Below are 17,182 nucleotides of genomic sequence, written 5' to 3'. Positions count from 1 at the left end.
GGGATATTGATTCACGTCAGCGTTAACGGCGCCTGCGTCAAATCAAAATGGCGGGGTATTGCTGACGAAGTAAAATTGAATACTTATAATGTGTATATAAAAGCGAGAATAGTTAAAATAAATCGATGGTAATTAAAATATTATTTATATTATCGCAAAGATGAAAAAGATTTTCCTTTTTTTATCGACTTTTCTTTATAACAGCTGCGATATAATAATCATAACAATTCAATTCGGGAAGTATCATTCAGCGCCATTTTTGAATGAGATGCAGAATTCGAAGCTTCGTCATGTGACTTTATCTACACGTAAGAAATAACTCATACTGTACAGTGTAAAAGTTTAAAGTCATGATAGTGAATTGCTATATTGCATCATAATACAGGTAGACCGAAACGAAATTCTTTTCTATTTCAAGAGATATGAATTTCTTTTTCGTAATACAGTAATGTATACGTATATTATATATATATATATATATATATATATATATATATATATTAATTACATTATACAAATATTCATATTTCTATGAATATTTTATGATATTGGAGAAAGTATTAATAAATTCTTAAACATACAATAATTGGAGATATAAAGAAATACGTCAAATATTCCCACGTTTAATGGAATCGATTTCTGAAAATTAATTATTGTTTTGTTTGTTGAAAATAAATTGTAAACGAAAATAATATATTATTTTGACATAATCGTTTAAAATTTAGAGGGAAAGAACGAACTAATACGTGACTAGGCCTGAGACTGTTAATAAAAAGTATTTCAAGTATTGAAATGTTTTTAAAAAATTAAAAAATTAAAAAATTGTTTTTAAAAAGGCAATTAGATTTTGTGCTTTTACACTTTCAAGAATTGATATGAAATGAATTCATCGTATCTATTGATATAAATTCTAAATTAAATATATAGAAAACATATTATCTATTAACATATTATCTATTTAATGTTGTAATCAGTTTTTTGTACTTCTTCAAACGTTTTCTCAATCATAATAATTTTCCATAGTAATCTACTGTTTGCGCATATGGAAAAAAACTAGAATATAACGTTTGATGATCGTAAAATAATTTTGTCAAGTGCTTGCATCGTTTATATCGATTAGAATGTCTATTAAATTATTTTAATGGAAGTACGATGTCGTTTTTAAGATATTGCATTTAACATTTGTATGGAATAAAAACGAACCACGTGTGTCTATGTAGATACATAAACACAGATGAATTCACATACATTTGCCAAACAAGAAAAGGAAAAGAACAAAAAAGAAAAAAGGGGAAATGAAAATAATCGATTATTAATCGATCGATGACAGATACCGGAACGTATAAAGTTATTATCGTCACAAGAATACATATGAAAACACACACACACAAACATATGCCGCGCGTTCATATCAATCTACACTACGATCGCAATATTCCAAGTAGTAATAAGTATCTCAATAGTTCAAAAATTTAGTTACGCCTGATCTTCCTTCGTTATTGTGTAAAAATTTTTTCCACGAATTTTATTAAAATAGTCTGTCGATTCGTTCTATTTGAGAAATAGTCCGATTCGTTCAATTTGAGAAATACGAAAGAAAAAATGAGATTCTTTGTACGATTAACGATACTTGTTCCTCTTTTTCTTCTTCTTCCTTCAAAAATCGCAAGATCTTACGAATTTCTTTCTATCGGCGAAGAATATATTCCTATTATCATCAACATTTGCAAATTATACAGAACGAAATCAATAATTTTCTTGTACTCCGAATCAATGAAAGGTGCTATATTTCAAACTTTCACTTCTTCATTTGAATTATTATTGTTTTTCTCTTCCTTAGAAATGGAAATGGAAACGATGATTTTTAAATGGACGCGTGCGCTTTCTCGAGAAGGATTTACATCCACGAATTTGTACTTTTCGCAATTGCATAAATCATCGTATTATGTAGGGCAAATCAAACGACCGCATTATATCGCTGTGATTTCAAATTACAATGCAATTAATGAGTTCTCTTTAGCAACCAGTACATTTGACATGTCTTTTGCTGCTTGGCTAGTGTTATTCATTTACAAGGGACATGGCTCCAATTATTGTTACAGTCCACCAAGTAACATATTTCATTTAAAATTCAATTCGAAAATGTTGGTACGTTGCGGTATGGAAAATAATTTACGAGAGTGGTATTCGATTGATACGAATCGAACCGAGATCGTCGATTTAGTAACATGGAGCTTAGAAAAAGGAATAACTAAAATTGCTTCAGATTCTCTTCTTCATGAAAGAAGATATAATTTAGAGGGTTTGATAATGAGAGCTGTTATAATTAAGGTAAAGTATTCTCTAATCTGGATATATTTTCTATTTTCTAGTAAATTAAATTCGCATTAATTATTTTATTTTGCACTAGGATTCGTCGTTCCTAATTGTAAACGAGGATGGTGAATTAGACGGGATATTCGGTAAAATATTAAGAGAACTTTCTATGACTCTCAATTTTAGTTTCAATATTGTTTCTGAAGTAGAAGAATATGGAAGTTGGAATCTTAAAGAAAAGACTTGGTCCGGAGCAGTAGGAGAATTATATGCTGGACGTGCTGACATTTCTATTTCAGATTTTTCTATTACCAGTGCTAGATTGAATGCTGTTGACTTTACGCTTCCACTTTTGCTTTCGAAAAAATGTCTTTACATTCGCGAGCCAGAAATATTTGCGATTAAATGGTCATCTTTTTTTCTAGTATGATAACTTGCAATGAAATTTTTCTTTTTCGTTGGTTAACCTTTATGAATTAAAAAATTGTTATTTTTCTCAGACATTCTCCTATTCTATTTGGATAGCTATATTGGTGATATTAATTGTTGGATCGATTTTATTGATTTTTCTCAAAATACAGAATGGAACGGATCGTAACGTAGGACATTTATTATCCGATAATTTTCTGGAGATTTGGGGTATATTTTGTCAACAAGGATTGGCAGGTATGATACGATATTTCTTAAATTTTATTTAAATTCTTTCTTTTTTTTAATGATTACATTTATACAAAGTATTCGTTTGATTTAGATTTTTCTGATAAATCTTCTTTAAGAATAGCATACTTCTCTATCCTTCTTTCGGCTGTCGTTTTATCGGCCGCTTATTCTGCGGCTTTGATAAGCTTTTTAACGTCTACTGTCCATATTTTACCCTTTCGTTCATTAGAAAGTTTCGTTGAAGACGGCACTTATCAATTATCTGTCTTTCGTGGTACGTCTGATTATGATATGTTTGTAGTGAGTATTATATTTATTATCTACGTTGTTTTATATATATATATATATATTTATATATTTATATATTTATATGTATATATATAAAACGTTGTTATATATATATAACATCTATTATATTATATATATATATAGATGAAGATGACATGTAAGGTATATGTATATATATAAAGATGAGAAGATGAGCAAAAATACTTATTTGTAGAATTCGAAAAATCCGCTTGAAAAGAAATTGATGAAGTTGATGATAGAAGAAGAAAAATTGACAACAAATGTAGAGGAAGGATTCAAGAGAGTATGATGAAGTATTATAAGAAACCAAAACAAAAAAATAACATAATAACATATAGTTATATATAATTTAATTTTCAATGTTTTTTATCGAATCACAGATTTGTAAAAATCGGAAACTAGCAATGTACTCGTCCGAGGAAGTACAAAAGATTGTAAATCTTAAAATACCATGTAACCTGGCTTCTATTGAGACGGGACGCGTAGACAGTTTAGCCATGATTTTATCTAAAAACAATCCATTCACAGACATTATCAATTTTCAGTAAGTGCATAATTAATAATGTAAAATTTCATTTATCGTACGTTAAAGCACGAACTCATTCTAGCTTGCAGAAATTTATCGATAATGGTATGATGAATCGTTTAAAAGATTCGACATTTAAGAAGAAATCCAGTGATTTGAAGAAACATGAACCAGTTCGCATGAACAGCGTTATGTCGCTTATTTTCTTCATTCAAACTGGTATCATTTCAAGTATTTTTATACTGGTAATAGAAAAGTGTATATTTTCTTCCAAAATGAAGAAGGTGTCAATGGTAAATCGTACTCCGATTAAATCGTTCGGAGTCAATGTAAAAAGGAAACGATAACGTGAGAACTATTAACAATAATGCTAATATTCGCTTTTAAATGAATTTTTTTATTTTGATCGTAATATTTTAATATGGCACATATTCTTAATCGATTGTAATAATTGTCTACGATAACCTCGTGCATGCGTATATAGAAAAAAATTAGAAAATAATATTTGCTGGTAGTAAATCATTTTGTTAAATAATTGCCCCGTTTGTATTAATTGATTTATGTTAATTTATTTTAATGGGTTCAACGTTTAAGACATTGTATTTTGCTATCTTATCTAGAATAACGTAAATGTGTAAAATGTGTATGTACATATATAAATGCAGTCAGAAATATATTCACACGACGAAGGAAAAAAAAGAAGAAAAAAGAAAAAAAAATAAATGAAAAGGAAGAAAAAGGAGAACGATAAAAACATTTACTAAATAATTGATAAAAAATCAATGCCAGCACTCATAAATTAATTTTTTTTCAATACTTGTCGCTTGCATTCAGATCTGTACGATAATAAGGATATAATCGAGGAGACCATAAATCTCTCAAAAGTTTACAAACTTAGTCTCGTGCGATCTTCATTCGATGTCGCATGAAAATTTTCCCAATGAATTTATCCATAAGGTAGTTGTGAATTCGTTCTATATGAGGAATAGTCGTCGTTTATAAATTTATTGATTGATATACGAAAAAAAAAATTATATTCTTCGTACGATTAACGCTATTTGTTCTTCTTTTTCCGAAGATCTCAAGATTTCAAGATTTAGCGAATTACTTTGTATCGGAGACAAATACGTTCCTTTGTTTATCGAAGTTTGCAAATTATACAAAACAAAATTTATTATTTTCTTATTCGATAAATCAATAACAGGTGTGAAATAATATTTCTCATTTCCTTTTGTTCATTTTTATTATCTTTATTTTTTTTCCTTTGTTCACTGAGAAATGGAAATCGCAACAACGGTGTTCAAATGGACGCGTGCTTTTTCACACGAAGGTTTTACGACTTCGAACTTGTATTTTTCAGAATTGAGCAAATTGTTTTATTACGTAGAGAGAAACGTACAACCGCACTCCGTTATAGTTATATACGATTGCAACGAGTTTAATGAGTTCTCCTTAGCAACTAGTACTTTCGACATGTTCTTTGCTGCTAGTGATATTCATTTACATAGAATATGACTATGATTATTGTCATAGTTCGCCAGGTAACATATTTCATTTAAGATTCAATTCGAAAATGTTGGTCCGCTACGGTACGGAAAATATTTTACGAGACTAATAATCAATCGATCCGAATCGTACCGAGATCGACGATATAGCAACATGAAGCTCAGAGAAAGGAATCACTAGAATAATACCTGATTCTCTTCATAATAAAAGATATAATTTATATGGTCTGATCATGAGAGCTATTCTAGTTAATATAAAATATTTACGTTCTAGAGATATTATCCATTTTTAAATTAAATACAATCGATCATCGTTTTATTTTGATCTATTGAAAATTTGGTTTGGTCAAGATAAAAATGATGATTTATTTCTCTTTTATTTATTCCTTTTTTTATCTCGTAAGATTCACCATTTGTAAACATAAACAAGAACAGCGAATTGGACGGCATGTTTGGTAGAATACTAAAAGAACTTTGTATGATTCTCAATTTTAGTTTGAATGTTGTTTCGGAAGTTGAAGAGTACGGAGTATGGAATCCAAAAAAAATACATGGTCAAGAATAATCGGGGAATTATATACTGGACGTGCTGACATTTCTATTTCAGATTTTTCTTTTACCAGTACAACATTCAATGTTTTTGATTTCACTCTTCCTCTTTTGCTTTCCAAAAATAATTTTTACTTTCACAAATGTTTTTGCGATTAATTGGTCGTCTTATTTTCTAATATGATAACTTGCAGTCAAATTTCTTTTTTTATACTTTTTAACCCGTTAACTGTCATGAAATAAATAATTGTTATTTTTTTAGACTTTCTACAATTCTATTTGGATTGCTACACGTGGAATATTTGCTTTTACAATGATATTAGTAATTTTTCTTAAAATAAGGGATAAAATGGATCGAAGTGTAAGACATATATTATGCGATAATTTTTTGGAAATTTGGGGTACATTTTATGCACAGGGACTCGCAGGTTTGATTCAATGCTTCCAGACATTCATTTTTACTTCTTTTTTTTTGTTAGTAGTCATATTTATTCGTTTGTACTTTAGAATTTCTTAATAGATCACTGTTAAGAATAACATATTTATCTATATCTTTTCTGGGTCTAGTCTTATCGATTGCTTTAATAAACTTTTTAAAATCTGTTGTTATTATCTTACCGTTTCATTCGTTAGAGGACTTTGTTGCAGACGGTACTTATCAGCTTGTCGTATTTCGTGGTACGGCTATATCTTTACAGTGAACATTATATGCATTATCTATGTTGTTCGATATATATACATATATATAAACCAGTGAATTCCTATATGAGCATGAAGAAGAAATGTATTTATTTGTAGAATTTTGAACATCTACTTAAAGGATTTAATGAAATTAATGCTAAAAGAGGAAGAGTTGTCAGTAGATATAATGGAAGGTTTTAGAAAAGTACGTTGAGGTATTATGAAAAAAATATAAAAATGTTGAAATAATTTATCTTTATAAATATATATATATATATATATATATATATATATATACATAGTTTTATCTTTAGTATCTTTTATTAATTTACAGATTTGCGAAAATCAGAAACTAACAATCTACTCATCCGACGAATTAGAGTATACTGTATATCTTAAAGTACCATGCAATATTGTTTCTTTTGAAACAGGATGTGTAGACATTTTAGTCATGATTTTATTTAAACACAATCCATTCATAGAAATCATCAATTTCCAGTAAGAAAATAATTATTCAATGATATAAATTTTGTTTTTTTTGTACATTGAAGCATAAATATAATTTAGCTTGTAGAAATTTATCAAAAATGAGATGATGAATCGTTGAATAACATATATAAAATTTTAAAAGAATTCCAATATGATGAAGCCACGATCTGTTCAAATAACCAGCGTAATATCACTCATTTTTTTTTATCATGATTGGTACCATTTTAATCATAAAGATGTAAATTTTTACTAAAAGTAAGAAGGATTCGATGGTAAAATGTATGACATTGAAAAAATCATTAGATTTTTGTGTAAAGAGAAAGAAAGTATAAAAAATATTGCTAATTACTGCGCGAATTGCAAATGTGCACACATAAAATATTAAATTTTTATATTATTTTAATTGATAATTTTCTAATGGAATAGAAACAAGCTTGCACGTAGCTTTTACACTACGCTTTTGCATTATTTAGCACAGTTTTAAATTAAGATAGTTATAGGTGTAATCGCGTGTACAACGTACCTTCTTTATTTGTCGCATGTACGTTAATTTATCTCTCCTAACGGGAAGTATATTTGTAATTTATATATATATTGTATGTAATTTATTTCATAGTCAGAATATTAGAAAAAAAAATTACGTTCGTCATTTTTTATGTATGAATAACGATTGGCTGGAACCATTTAATCAGGTTCTCGCAAGTTCTTCAATAAACATATTTTTATATGTAGAGCAAATTTATCTAATTTTTTCTACGTGTATAACTAAATCTTTATATATTGTTTAACATGTTCTTAATCGTGCATAATAATTTTTTCCAACAAGTTCGCTTTAGGCATTACAATAACTAGAATATAATGTTTAGGGTTATTTCCTCTAAAGTTTAACAGTTGGAAACCGTTTTCTCGAATACTTGTCTTATTTATAATGTTCAATACATATTATTAAATTATTTTAATGGTAGTACAACGTTGTTCATGAGACATTGCATTTTATAATCGTAAATGAAATAATAAAAACATGTAACGTGTGTATATGGATATATAAATACAGATGGAAATATATTCATACATTATAGGAAAAAAAAAATAATGAAAAAGAAAAAAGAGAGAAAGGAAACGTTTGTTTATTAATCCATCGGTAATAAATCAATGCCAGTAGTCATAAAATAATATTTTTCGCACGAATGTAGAGATATAAATCGCGTGTATTCAAATCGTCATGATAATCGGAACAATCGAACTGACAATAATTCTCTCAATAGTTTAGAAATTTAGTCCCGCTCGATCTTCCTTTGGCATAACATAAAACATATTTCCATTAATTTCTTTATAGTGTAATCATAGATTCGTTCAATATAAAAAATATCCTTATAATCATTGAACGACATATAAAAAAAATGACGTTTTTAGTAAGATTTACGATACTCATACTTCTTTTTCTTGTTCCTTTATTTCCGAAGGTTGCAAGATCTCATGAACTTCTTTCTATCGGTGACGAATACGTTACTTTCATTATCGAAATTTTCAAATTATACAGAACAAAATCTACGATCTTCTTATACGCCGAATCGATAAAAGGTGCAATAAAATATTTTTCATTTTCTTTTCATCATTTTTAATATCTTTATTCTTTTTTTTTCAGAAATGGAAATGACAACGATGGTGTTCAAATGGACGCGTGCCCTTTCTCGCGAAGGTTTTATGACTTCGAACTTATACTTTTCAGAATTGCACGAATCGTCGTATTATATAAACCGAATCGTACGACCGCATTACGTCGCAGTTATATCTGATTACAATGCAATTAATGAATTTTCTTTGGCAACCAGTGACTTTGACATGTCCTTTGCTGCTTGGTTAGTATTGTTCATTCACAGGGCAAACGATTACGATTATTGTCACAGTCCACCAGGTAACATATTTCATTTGAAATTCAATTCTGAAATGTTGGTACGTTGCGGTACGGAAAATATTTTACGAGAATGGTATTCCATCGATCCAAATCGAACTGAGATCGACGATGTAGCAACTTGGAGTTTGGAGAAAGGAATTATTAATATTTCACCAAATTCTTTTTATGAAAGAAGATCCAATTTACAGGGTTTGATCATGAGAGCTATTGTAATTAGGGTATGATATTTTCATTATATAAATTTTCTATAGTTTCAACTTGAAATAGATTGTTATTTATTTCACTTTCCTATTCGCAGAATTCATTATTCATAAGAATAAATAAGGATGGCAAATTGGACGGTCAGTTCGATAGAATATTAGAAGAACTTATTGGGATGCTTAACTTTACTTTCGATATTGTCGCGGAACTAGATGAGTATGGAAGTTGGAATCCAAAAGAAAAATCTTGGTCCGGAGCAGTGGGAGAATTATATGTTGGACATGCTGACATTTGCCTTTCAGGTTTTTCTATGACCAGTGCAAGATTGAACGTTGTTGACTTCACGCTTCCTCTTTTAACTTTAAAAAACTATCTTTACATTAAAAAACCACAATTATTTGCGATTAATTGGTCATCTTATTTTCTAGTATGATAACTTGTATTCAATTTTCTTTTCATTCTTTTTCAAGCGTTAATCATCATGTATTAAATAATTGTTAATTTTTATAGGCTTTCTCCAATTTCGTTTGGATTGTTATGTTTGGAATATTAATTTTTGCATCGATATTACTAGCTTTTTTCAAAATAAGGTATGAAACGGATCGTAATATAGGATATTTATTGATCGATAATTTTCTAGAGATTTGGGGTATATTTTGTCAACAGGGACTCGTAGGTTTGTTTTAATATTTTTGGATTTTTTTTTTTAATAATTAGATTAACAGAAAGTATTCGTTTGTTTTAGATTTTCCTGAAAGATCTTCGTTAAAAATAGCATATCTCTCTATATTTTTTTTGGCTGTAGTCTTATCGGCTGCCTATTCCGCGGCTTTGATAAGCTTTTTAACATCAGATGTCACCATCTTACCGTTTCATTCCTTAGAGGGTTTCATTGCAGACGGTACTTATCAGCTTATCGTACTTCGTGGTACGGCTGATTATGATCTTTTTGTAGTGAGTATTAAACGTATTACGTATGTTATTTATATTATATATCGAATACGTTCAAAGCAATAAATATATGAGGACGAAGAAATGTATTTTTTTTTTCTAGAATTCGGGAGATCCACTTGGAAAAAAATTGAGGAAGTTTATACTGAAAGATGAAGAATTGCCAATAAATATAATAGAAGGAGTTAGGAAGGTACGTTGAGGTATTATAAAAGAAATGTAAAAATACTAACATAATTTATCTATCTAAATACATATAATTTTATTTTTAGTATCTTTTGTTTAATTACAGATTTGTGAAAATCCGAAACTAGCATTTTACTCGTCCGATGAAATAAACAAGATTGTAAATTTTAAAATACCATGCGATATGTTTCCTATTGAAACCGGACGAATGGACAATTTAGCCATGATTTTATCTAAGAACAATCCATTTAGGGAAGTTATTAATTTTCAGTAAGTACATAATTAATAATGTAAACTATCTTTTATCTTGTGTTAAAAGCACAATATCATTTTAGCTTGCAGAGATTTATCAATAATGGAATGATGAATCATTTAAAGGAAACGACATCTAAAATGAAATCGTTTGGTATGATCAAGCATCAACCGGTTTGTATAATCAACGTAATATCTCTTATTTTCTTCATCTTAATTGGGATCATTTTGAGTACTTGCATTTTGATCATGGAGAAGTTTTTTTTTGCTCATGAAAGTAAGAAAAATTCGATGGTAGAACGTATGCCGTTAAAAAAATTAGATTTTTATGTAAAGAGAAAAAAAGGTATAAAAAATATTACAAATAGTTACACGAATCGCAAATGTTCAAGCGTAAAATATTAAAAACGATTTAATGTTTTTTCTCAACAAATTTTTATACCCTTATTGTAATTATCTAATGAAATGGAGACAACCGTGCACTATATAAGCCTTTGCATTATTTAACACAGTTTTAAATTGAAATATGTATTGATGTAATCGCGTGTATAAAGCTTTTTTTTTACTTGTCACGTTCACATATTTTAATTCTTTTAAATTTAAAAAATTTTTTCTTCCTTACACGAAGTATTACATATGTATTTTATAGACGATATAAAAGAAAAAAATTATGTTCGCTATTTGTTATGTATGAATTCGTTTTTATATATGTAGAGATAGTTAATTTAATTGTTTCTACGTGTGAAATTTCCAATGGTAGATATCACAATGTGTGATCAGTCATGTACACTATTATATTATATATATAACTATATATATACTATATAATGAAATTATTTAAGAAATATTAAATTCTTCTAATATTTACACTTCTAGTGAAGAATTAACGTGAAATGAATATTTTTAAATTATTTTATTGTGTTATATGATATTATTGCGTTTTCATCGTATCTATTCGTATAGGAGATTTTAAATTATATATACACGAGACATTTCATGTGTTTGAATTTTATAAAGAAATTGTTATACATCGCTTAACATTTTCTTACACTGAGTGTAATAATATTTTTCTATGAGCTCGCATTTGCGCATAAGAAACAACTAGAGTGTAATATTAAGGTATATTTCTTCTAATGTGTGGATGATTGGAGATCATTTTGTCAAGTGCTTGATACATTTATATCGATCAGAGCAACTATTAAATTATTTTAATGAAAGTGCTACGTTGTTCTTACTAATTTCTATATTGTCGATACGTGCAAACGGAAATGTATTAACGTATCGATTAAAAAAGGAAAAAAGAAATAAGAGAAAAATGAAAAATACGTTTATTAATTTATCGATAATAAATCAGTGCGAGCACGAATAACTTATTTCTCTTCGTGGGAGTATGTAGACACAACATCGCGTGCATTCAAATTTGCACGACAATCGGAATAATTAAAGCGATAATAATTCTCTCATAGTATATTGAAATTTAGTTTCGTTCAATCTTCCGTCGCTCTGTCACTGTGAACACTTTATTCCATTTACTTCTTTGGAGTGTCTACGTCTATTCGTTTAATTTGATTAATATGCTTATCGATCGATATATTTAGAAAAATGACGTTCGTTGCATGATTAAAGATATTCATCCTCTTTTCTTTTCTATCGCAGATCGTTAGAACGTACGAACTTCTTTTTATCGGTGATGAACATGTTCTTTTTATCATAGATATTTATTAATTATATAGCACGAAATGTGTAATTTCTTTATATTCCAAATCGTTAAAAAGTACGACGATATCTCTAATTATTTTTCCCCCGTTTATATCTATTATCTTTGTTGACGCACACGTACGTCTCTCCATTGTTCACGGTACTTTCTCTCAAGGATCATAAATATAATACCATTGGAAACAGTTATCCTTGGGAACCTATCGACTATTAGCTAAACAAAACGCATGGATAAAAAACACATGGCCACCTTTGTCTGGGCTTATACATTCTTAGTAAAGTATCTGGGTTTCGATAATATGTCAATCCGACCAATAAATAAAAAGTAAAAATATAAGGCTAGGCTCGATAAGCTAAGGGCTATCTGCGCTTACCCTTGAAATATCCATTGACACCCTATAATCTTTAAGAGCACTAGAATAAAGGGACATACATGAAATGTTTAAACATTACAATTAACTATCCGTGACCAATGGGCATTTATTCTTTCCCTTTCTATATTTCAAACTCCACCTTTTACCAATCTAATTTAAGTTTACGTGGATAGTTTAAAATAGGCCAAAGGGCAATCAAGTTACATTTTTCAGGCTCACAACGTCTAAACTCTCAAGTCCCCTTCAGAATCAACCACTATAACTAACTACACATCATATACGAGACACATAACAATTGTAACTTATCTGATTAAATACAGAGTGAGATTTATATAGCACGCATCATTTAATATCGCGCATTTACTTCTTCATTTCTCACGGGATCCTTTAAAAGAACGTGCGTACTCCCATTAATTTGCGGGAACGCGGCAAGGGATATTTTGCTAACGGCCTACAACGGTGTCCTAGCCTAGTGTCGGCGCCCTTATTCTTTGCGACCAGTGATTCTATAGCTCGGACAACAAGGACAAGACGGGGGACATTTCCTTCATGCGAATCCACTGCTATCGCTGGTCTGGTGCGAGAAGTGAATTTTTTAAAAATGCTCTCGTCAATCAACAATCTTTAATTTTTCTTATCAATCAGAAATCGATATTAAATTAATAACGATGGTATTCAAATACAGTCGTGAACTCTCTCGCAAAGATTTTATGTCCTTAAATGTGAATATTTCAGAATTGCACAAATCATCGTCCTACGTAAAACGAATCGTACGACCGCATTACGTACCTGTTATAACTAATTACGACGCTATCAATGAGTTCTCCTTAGCGACCAATACATTCGACATGACTTTTGCTGCCTGGCTAGTATTATTTATTTACAAGGGACGCGGTTTCGATTATTGTTATAATCCACCAGGGAACATATTCCATTTGAAATTCAACACGGAAATGTTGGTCCGTTGTGGCACGGAAAATATTTTACGTGAATGGTATTCGATCTATAAGAATCGAACCGAGATCAATGATTTTGCAACTTGGAGTTTAGAGGAAGGAATCATTGAAGTGGTTCCGAAATCTCTTTACGACAGAAGATATAATTTGCAGGGTTTGATCATGAAGGCTGTTATAGTTCAGGTAAAATATTTTTGTTCGAGATATTTTCTTTTTTTTTTTTTATTTTTTTCCTTTTTTTCTACTTGAGAATAATTCACAATATACTGCTTTTCGCATTACACAGGATTCACCGTTCATAAATGTAAAGGACGACGACAAATTGGATGGCGTATTCGGTAAAATATTCAGAGAATTATGTGAAACTCTCAATTTTAGTTTCGACATAGTCTCCGAAGTAGAAGAGTACGGAAGTTGGAATCCTAAAGAAAAAACTTGGTCCGGAGCAATGGGAGAATTACATGCTGGTCGTGCTGACATTTCTATTTCAGATTTTGCTATGACCAGTGCCAGATTAAACGTCGTCGATTTCACGTTTCCACTTTTGATTTCAAGAAACAGTCTATACATCCAAGAACCACGGGCATTCGCGATTGGATGGTCGTCTTATTTTCTAGTACGATAATTTCCTACCAATTATTTTCTTTTTTCTCATTTCGTATTAGAAAATGACCGAATCTCAGATAGAATGAAACAATACGTTTATACAAATAAATTGTTTTCAATATTTTTAATATTATCTATAGCTGTTCGAAATATATTTATCTGTCTATCTCTTTTCTTTCATTGAAATTTGAGGACATTAAATTTGATGAACTAAATTAAATTAAATTAAAATAACTAAAGAAGTTTCACTTCTGTATCGTATAATACCAAGTGATAAGCACACAATCAGTTTATGTATTTCTTTTTTCTTTTTATATCTTTTTTATTATCAATATCTTTTGTTATTATATATTTTTATTGCGTTATATCTTCATGAATTAAAAAATAGTTACCTTTTTTTAGGCTTTCTCTCGTTCGGTTTGGATAGTCATGTTTGGAGTCTTGGTTCTTGTGACGATCTTATTAATATTTGTCAAATTAGGAAATGGAACCAATCGTAATATAGGACATTTATTGTCTGATATTATTTTAGAAATTTGGGGTATATTATGCCAACAGGGACTACCAGGTCCGATAAAACATTTCGTGATTCTTTTTGTCTTTATTATTCTTTTTCGTAGTTACTTAAACAGAAAACATATTTTCATATTTGCTTTTCAGTCTTTCCTGAAAGATTATCGTTAAGAATACCATATATATCAATATTTTTTATGTCATTGATCTTATTGTCCGCTTATTCTGCGTCTTTCATTAGTTTTTTAACGTCCGGTATCCATAATTTACCCTTTAATTCATTAGAGGGTTTCACTGAAGACGGTACTTACCAATTAGCTGTCTCTTGTGGTATGTCTAATTATGATATATTTGCAGTGAGTATTGAACGTATTATCTACGGTGTACTACTAATAAGGATATACGAAGAGAAATATTTATTTGCAGAATTCAAATGATCTTGTTTCATAAAAAGTAATGAAGTTGATGATGAAAAAGAAAAATTTCACAGTATCTATATTGGAAGAATGTATGAAAGTACGTTGAGATATTATTAAAAATAAATTAAAATATAGAAAAAATAAAATAACTTTCTGATATATATATGTGTTTGTGTATATTTTCTTTATTAATGATCGTTATTAAATTATAGTTTTGCTATAATCTATAAGTTTAGCTATCTACACGCATAAGCGGATAAAAGAAGCTTAAGTTTTAAAATACCATGTAAAGTGGTTGGCCTTGACACAGGAATCGTAGACAATTTATCTATAATTTTATTTAAACACAATCCATTCATCGGAGTCATAAATTTTCAGTAAGTACACCTTAAATATTATAAGTTTTCATTTTATGGTTGCTTAATGGCAAAAGTCCAGCTTGCAGAGATTTATCAACAATGGTATGATACAGCGTTTAGAAGATATGACATTTCAAAAGACATTCAATAATATACCGCACTATCTTCAATCAGTTTCCATAACAAGCATAATTATTACAATATATATACAAGCATCTTATTCTCTTCATTCAAATTGGTATCACTTTGAGTATTTTTATTCTAATTATAGAAATGTGGAATTTGCTCGTAAAAACAAGAAAAAGTTGATTGTTGGTCGTATTCCGTCTATCATTAGAATTTGATTTGAATGGGAAGAGAAGTATGAAAAATATTGTAAACTATCACGCGAATCCCAAATGTTAACGGTTAAAATATTAACGATAACGACAATGTTCGTTCGAAACGAATGTTTATATTGTAATTCTCTATATTACGTGCATGCATTATTTAGCATGGTCTTGAATCTCTTCATTTAAAATTAAATTGCAGACATGTGTATGATCCATTTTCTTTATTTTATCGAATACACGCATATATGTATATATTTTAATCCTTTCGAACTGTATCGACTTCTTTGTCATTACACAAACTAGGTACGATGTATGTATTTACGTGAAATATATTATTTTTTTAATCTTATAAACAAATTCGTATATTTCCTTAAATATGTTTTTAATCGATTTTAGTAATATTCAACAATGATAACTATAATGTAATGCTTATATATATATATATATATATATTTAATATTATTATTATTAATATATATATATATATACATATATATACATTTACACATGTATATAAATATACATATGTATATAAATACGAGATTCTTAAAAAAAGCATTGACTACGTTTTAATATTTTCGATAATGCACATGTATATTTAAAAGTTTCCCTTTTGTTTCTAACTGTACATATATACACATAGTTAATTATACACATACACATACTTAGTTACATTTTAATGATACCATTATGCGCGATTATTGTTAAACGCAAGGATATTATAAAAATCTTTTACAAATTAATAACAATCCTCGCTTTCCCGTAACTTAATACTTATCGTTTAACTAATATAACAGGTTGAGAAACACTGTTTTAAATGACCCTCATATATATTTTCTCAAAAACTAGATGATCGCAAATCAACTTGTCAGATGGTTGTCCAGCTTATATCCACAAGAACAGAATCTATTAAAATTATGCCAAAATTATGGTATTGCAACGTTGTTTACATGATGTTATATTTAACAATCATTACAATCAAATAAATAATAACATAAACGTATTCCCGTAGATACTTAAATATGCATACACTTATACATATTATACATGTACACGTTATATGAAAGAAAAAAAGAAAACACAAGGAAAAATGAAAAGGACGTTCATTAATCGATCGTAAATAAATCGATACTAACATTTAACGTTATTTTTTCTTTTTTCTTTCTGTTCTTCTTTTTTTCGCACGAATATTTAAATATTCACCGACTTCATTCCTTTTCGAACGACAAACGGAACAATCCAACGTATTTCTGTGTAGTGTATAAAAGTTTTTCTGTTAATATCATTGCATACGCGATTGTCAACGATTCATTCGATTGAGAAATACATAGATAGGTATGAAGAAATAAAAAAAAATAATAATAATA

At 29.0% G+C, this 17,182-nt stretch overlaps 3 protein-coding genes across 10 annotated transcripts; all 3 read left to right on the top strand.

Moving 5' to 3' along the window:
• The first annotated feature begins 67 nt into the window (after positions 1 to 67).
• Positions 68 to 4,657, top strand: LOC118446415 (glutamate receptor 1-like). Of its 7 annotated transcripts, XM_085659536.1 has the most exons (9): positions 68 to 128; positions 205 to 308; positions 1,841 to 2,331; positions 2,411 to 2,740; positions 2,817 to 2,982; positions 3,068 to 3,276; positions 3,479 to 3,568; positions 3,666 to 3,829; positions 3,894 to 4,657. In XM_085659536.1, the coding sequence occupies exons 2-9, from the start codon at positions 269 to 271 to the stop codon at positions 4,156 to 4,158; spliced, it is 1,755 nt and encodes a 584-aa protein (XP_085515662.1). In that variant the 5' UTR covers positions 68 to 128; positions 205 to 268; the 3' UTR covers positions 4,159 to 4,657. The 7 variants fall into 7 exon arrangements, with proteins under 7 accessions (XP_085515662.1, XP_085515663.1, XP_085515666.1 ...); XM_085659537.1 differs by lacking the exon at positions 68 to 128 and having other exon boundaries at positions 291 to 385; XM_085659540.1 differs by lacking the exon at positions 68 to 128 and having other exon boundaries at positions 303 to 385; positions 2,103 to 2,331.
• On the top strand, positions 341 to 13,281 carry LOC146872733 (glutamate receptor ionotropic, kainate glr-3-like). Of its 2 annotated transcripts, none has more exons than XM_085659542.1 (8): positions 341 to 385; positions 8,681 to 9,168; positions 9,249 to 9,578; positions 9,662 to 9,827; positions 9,897 to 10,105; positions 10,206 to 10,295; positions 10,395 to 10,558; positions 10,624 to 13,281. In XM_085659542.1, exons 2-8 carry the CDS (start codon positions 8,683 to 8,685, stop codon positions 10,943 to 10,945), a joined length of 1,767 nt encoding a protein of 588 aa, XP_085515668.1. In that variant the 5' UTR covers positions 341 to 385; positions 8,681 to 8,682; the 3' UTR covers positions 10,946 to 13,281. The 2 variants fall into 2 exon arrangements, with proteins under 2 accessions (XP_085515668.1, XP_085515667.1); XM_085659541.1 differs by lacking the exon at positions 341 to 385 and adding an exon at positions 8,436 to 8,616.
• Positions 13,236 to 15,142, top strand: LOC146872732 (glutamate receptor ionotropic, kainate glr-3-like; the record flags this gene model as incomplete). The annotated part of the gene is made up of 4 exons (XM_085659424.1): positions 13,236 to 13,769; positions 13,873 to 14,202; positions 14,595 to 14,760; positions 14,853 to 15,142. Coding segments are annotated over 4 exons (1,320 nt in total), but the record flags the coding sequence as incomplete, so codon positions are not given.
• Between the last annotated feature and the right edge of the window lie 2,040 nt (positions 15,143 to 17,182).

The sequence above is a fragment of the Vespa mandarinia genome, chromosome 9 (genome assembly GCF_050613455.1).
Source record: "Vespa mandarinia isolate Hongniang chromosome 9, ASM5061345v1, whole genome shotgun sequence".
Classification (NCBI taxonomy): Eukaryota; Metazoa; Arthropoda; class Insecta; order Hymenoptera; family Vespidae; genus Vespa; species Vespa mandarinia.
Note: the sequence above shows the minus strand (reverse complement) of the source record. Positions and strands in the feature narration are given on the sequence as shown.

What these genes read in the sequence shown, in the direction of transcription:
- LOC118446415 (XM_085659535.1), top strand. Translation starts at nt 1,603, where the DNA reads ATGAGATTCTTTGTACGATTAACGATACTTGTTCCTCTTTTTCTTCTT. An exon ending in TGAGAGCTGTTATAATTAAG is followed by an intron (nt 2,332 to 2,410) that starts GTAAAGTATTCT and finishes ATTTTGCACTAG; the next exon opens with GATTCGTCGTTCCTAATTGT. An exon ending in AATGGTCATCTTTTTTTCTA is followed by an intron (nt 2,741 to 2,816) that starts GTATGATAACTT and finishes TATTTTTCTCAG; the next exon opens with ACATTCTCCTATTCTATTTG.
- LOC146872733 (XM_085659541.1), top strand. Translation starts at nt 8,436, where the DNA reads ATGACGTTTTTAGTAAGATTTACGATACTCATACTTCTTTTTCTTGTT. An exon ending in ATTGGTCATCTTATTTTCTA is followed by an intron (nt 9,579 to 9,661) that starts GTATGATAACTT and finishes TAATTTTTATAG; the next exon opens with GCTTTCTCCAATTTCGTTTG. An exon ending in TTGTCAACAGGGACTCGTAG is followed by an intron (nt 9,828 to 9,896) that starts GTTTGTTTTAAT and finishes CGTTTGTTTTAG; the next exon opens with ATTTTCCTGAAAGATCTTCG.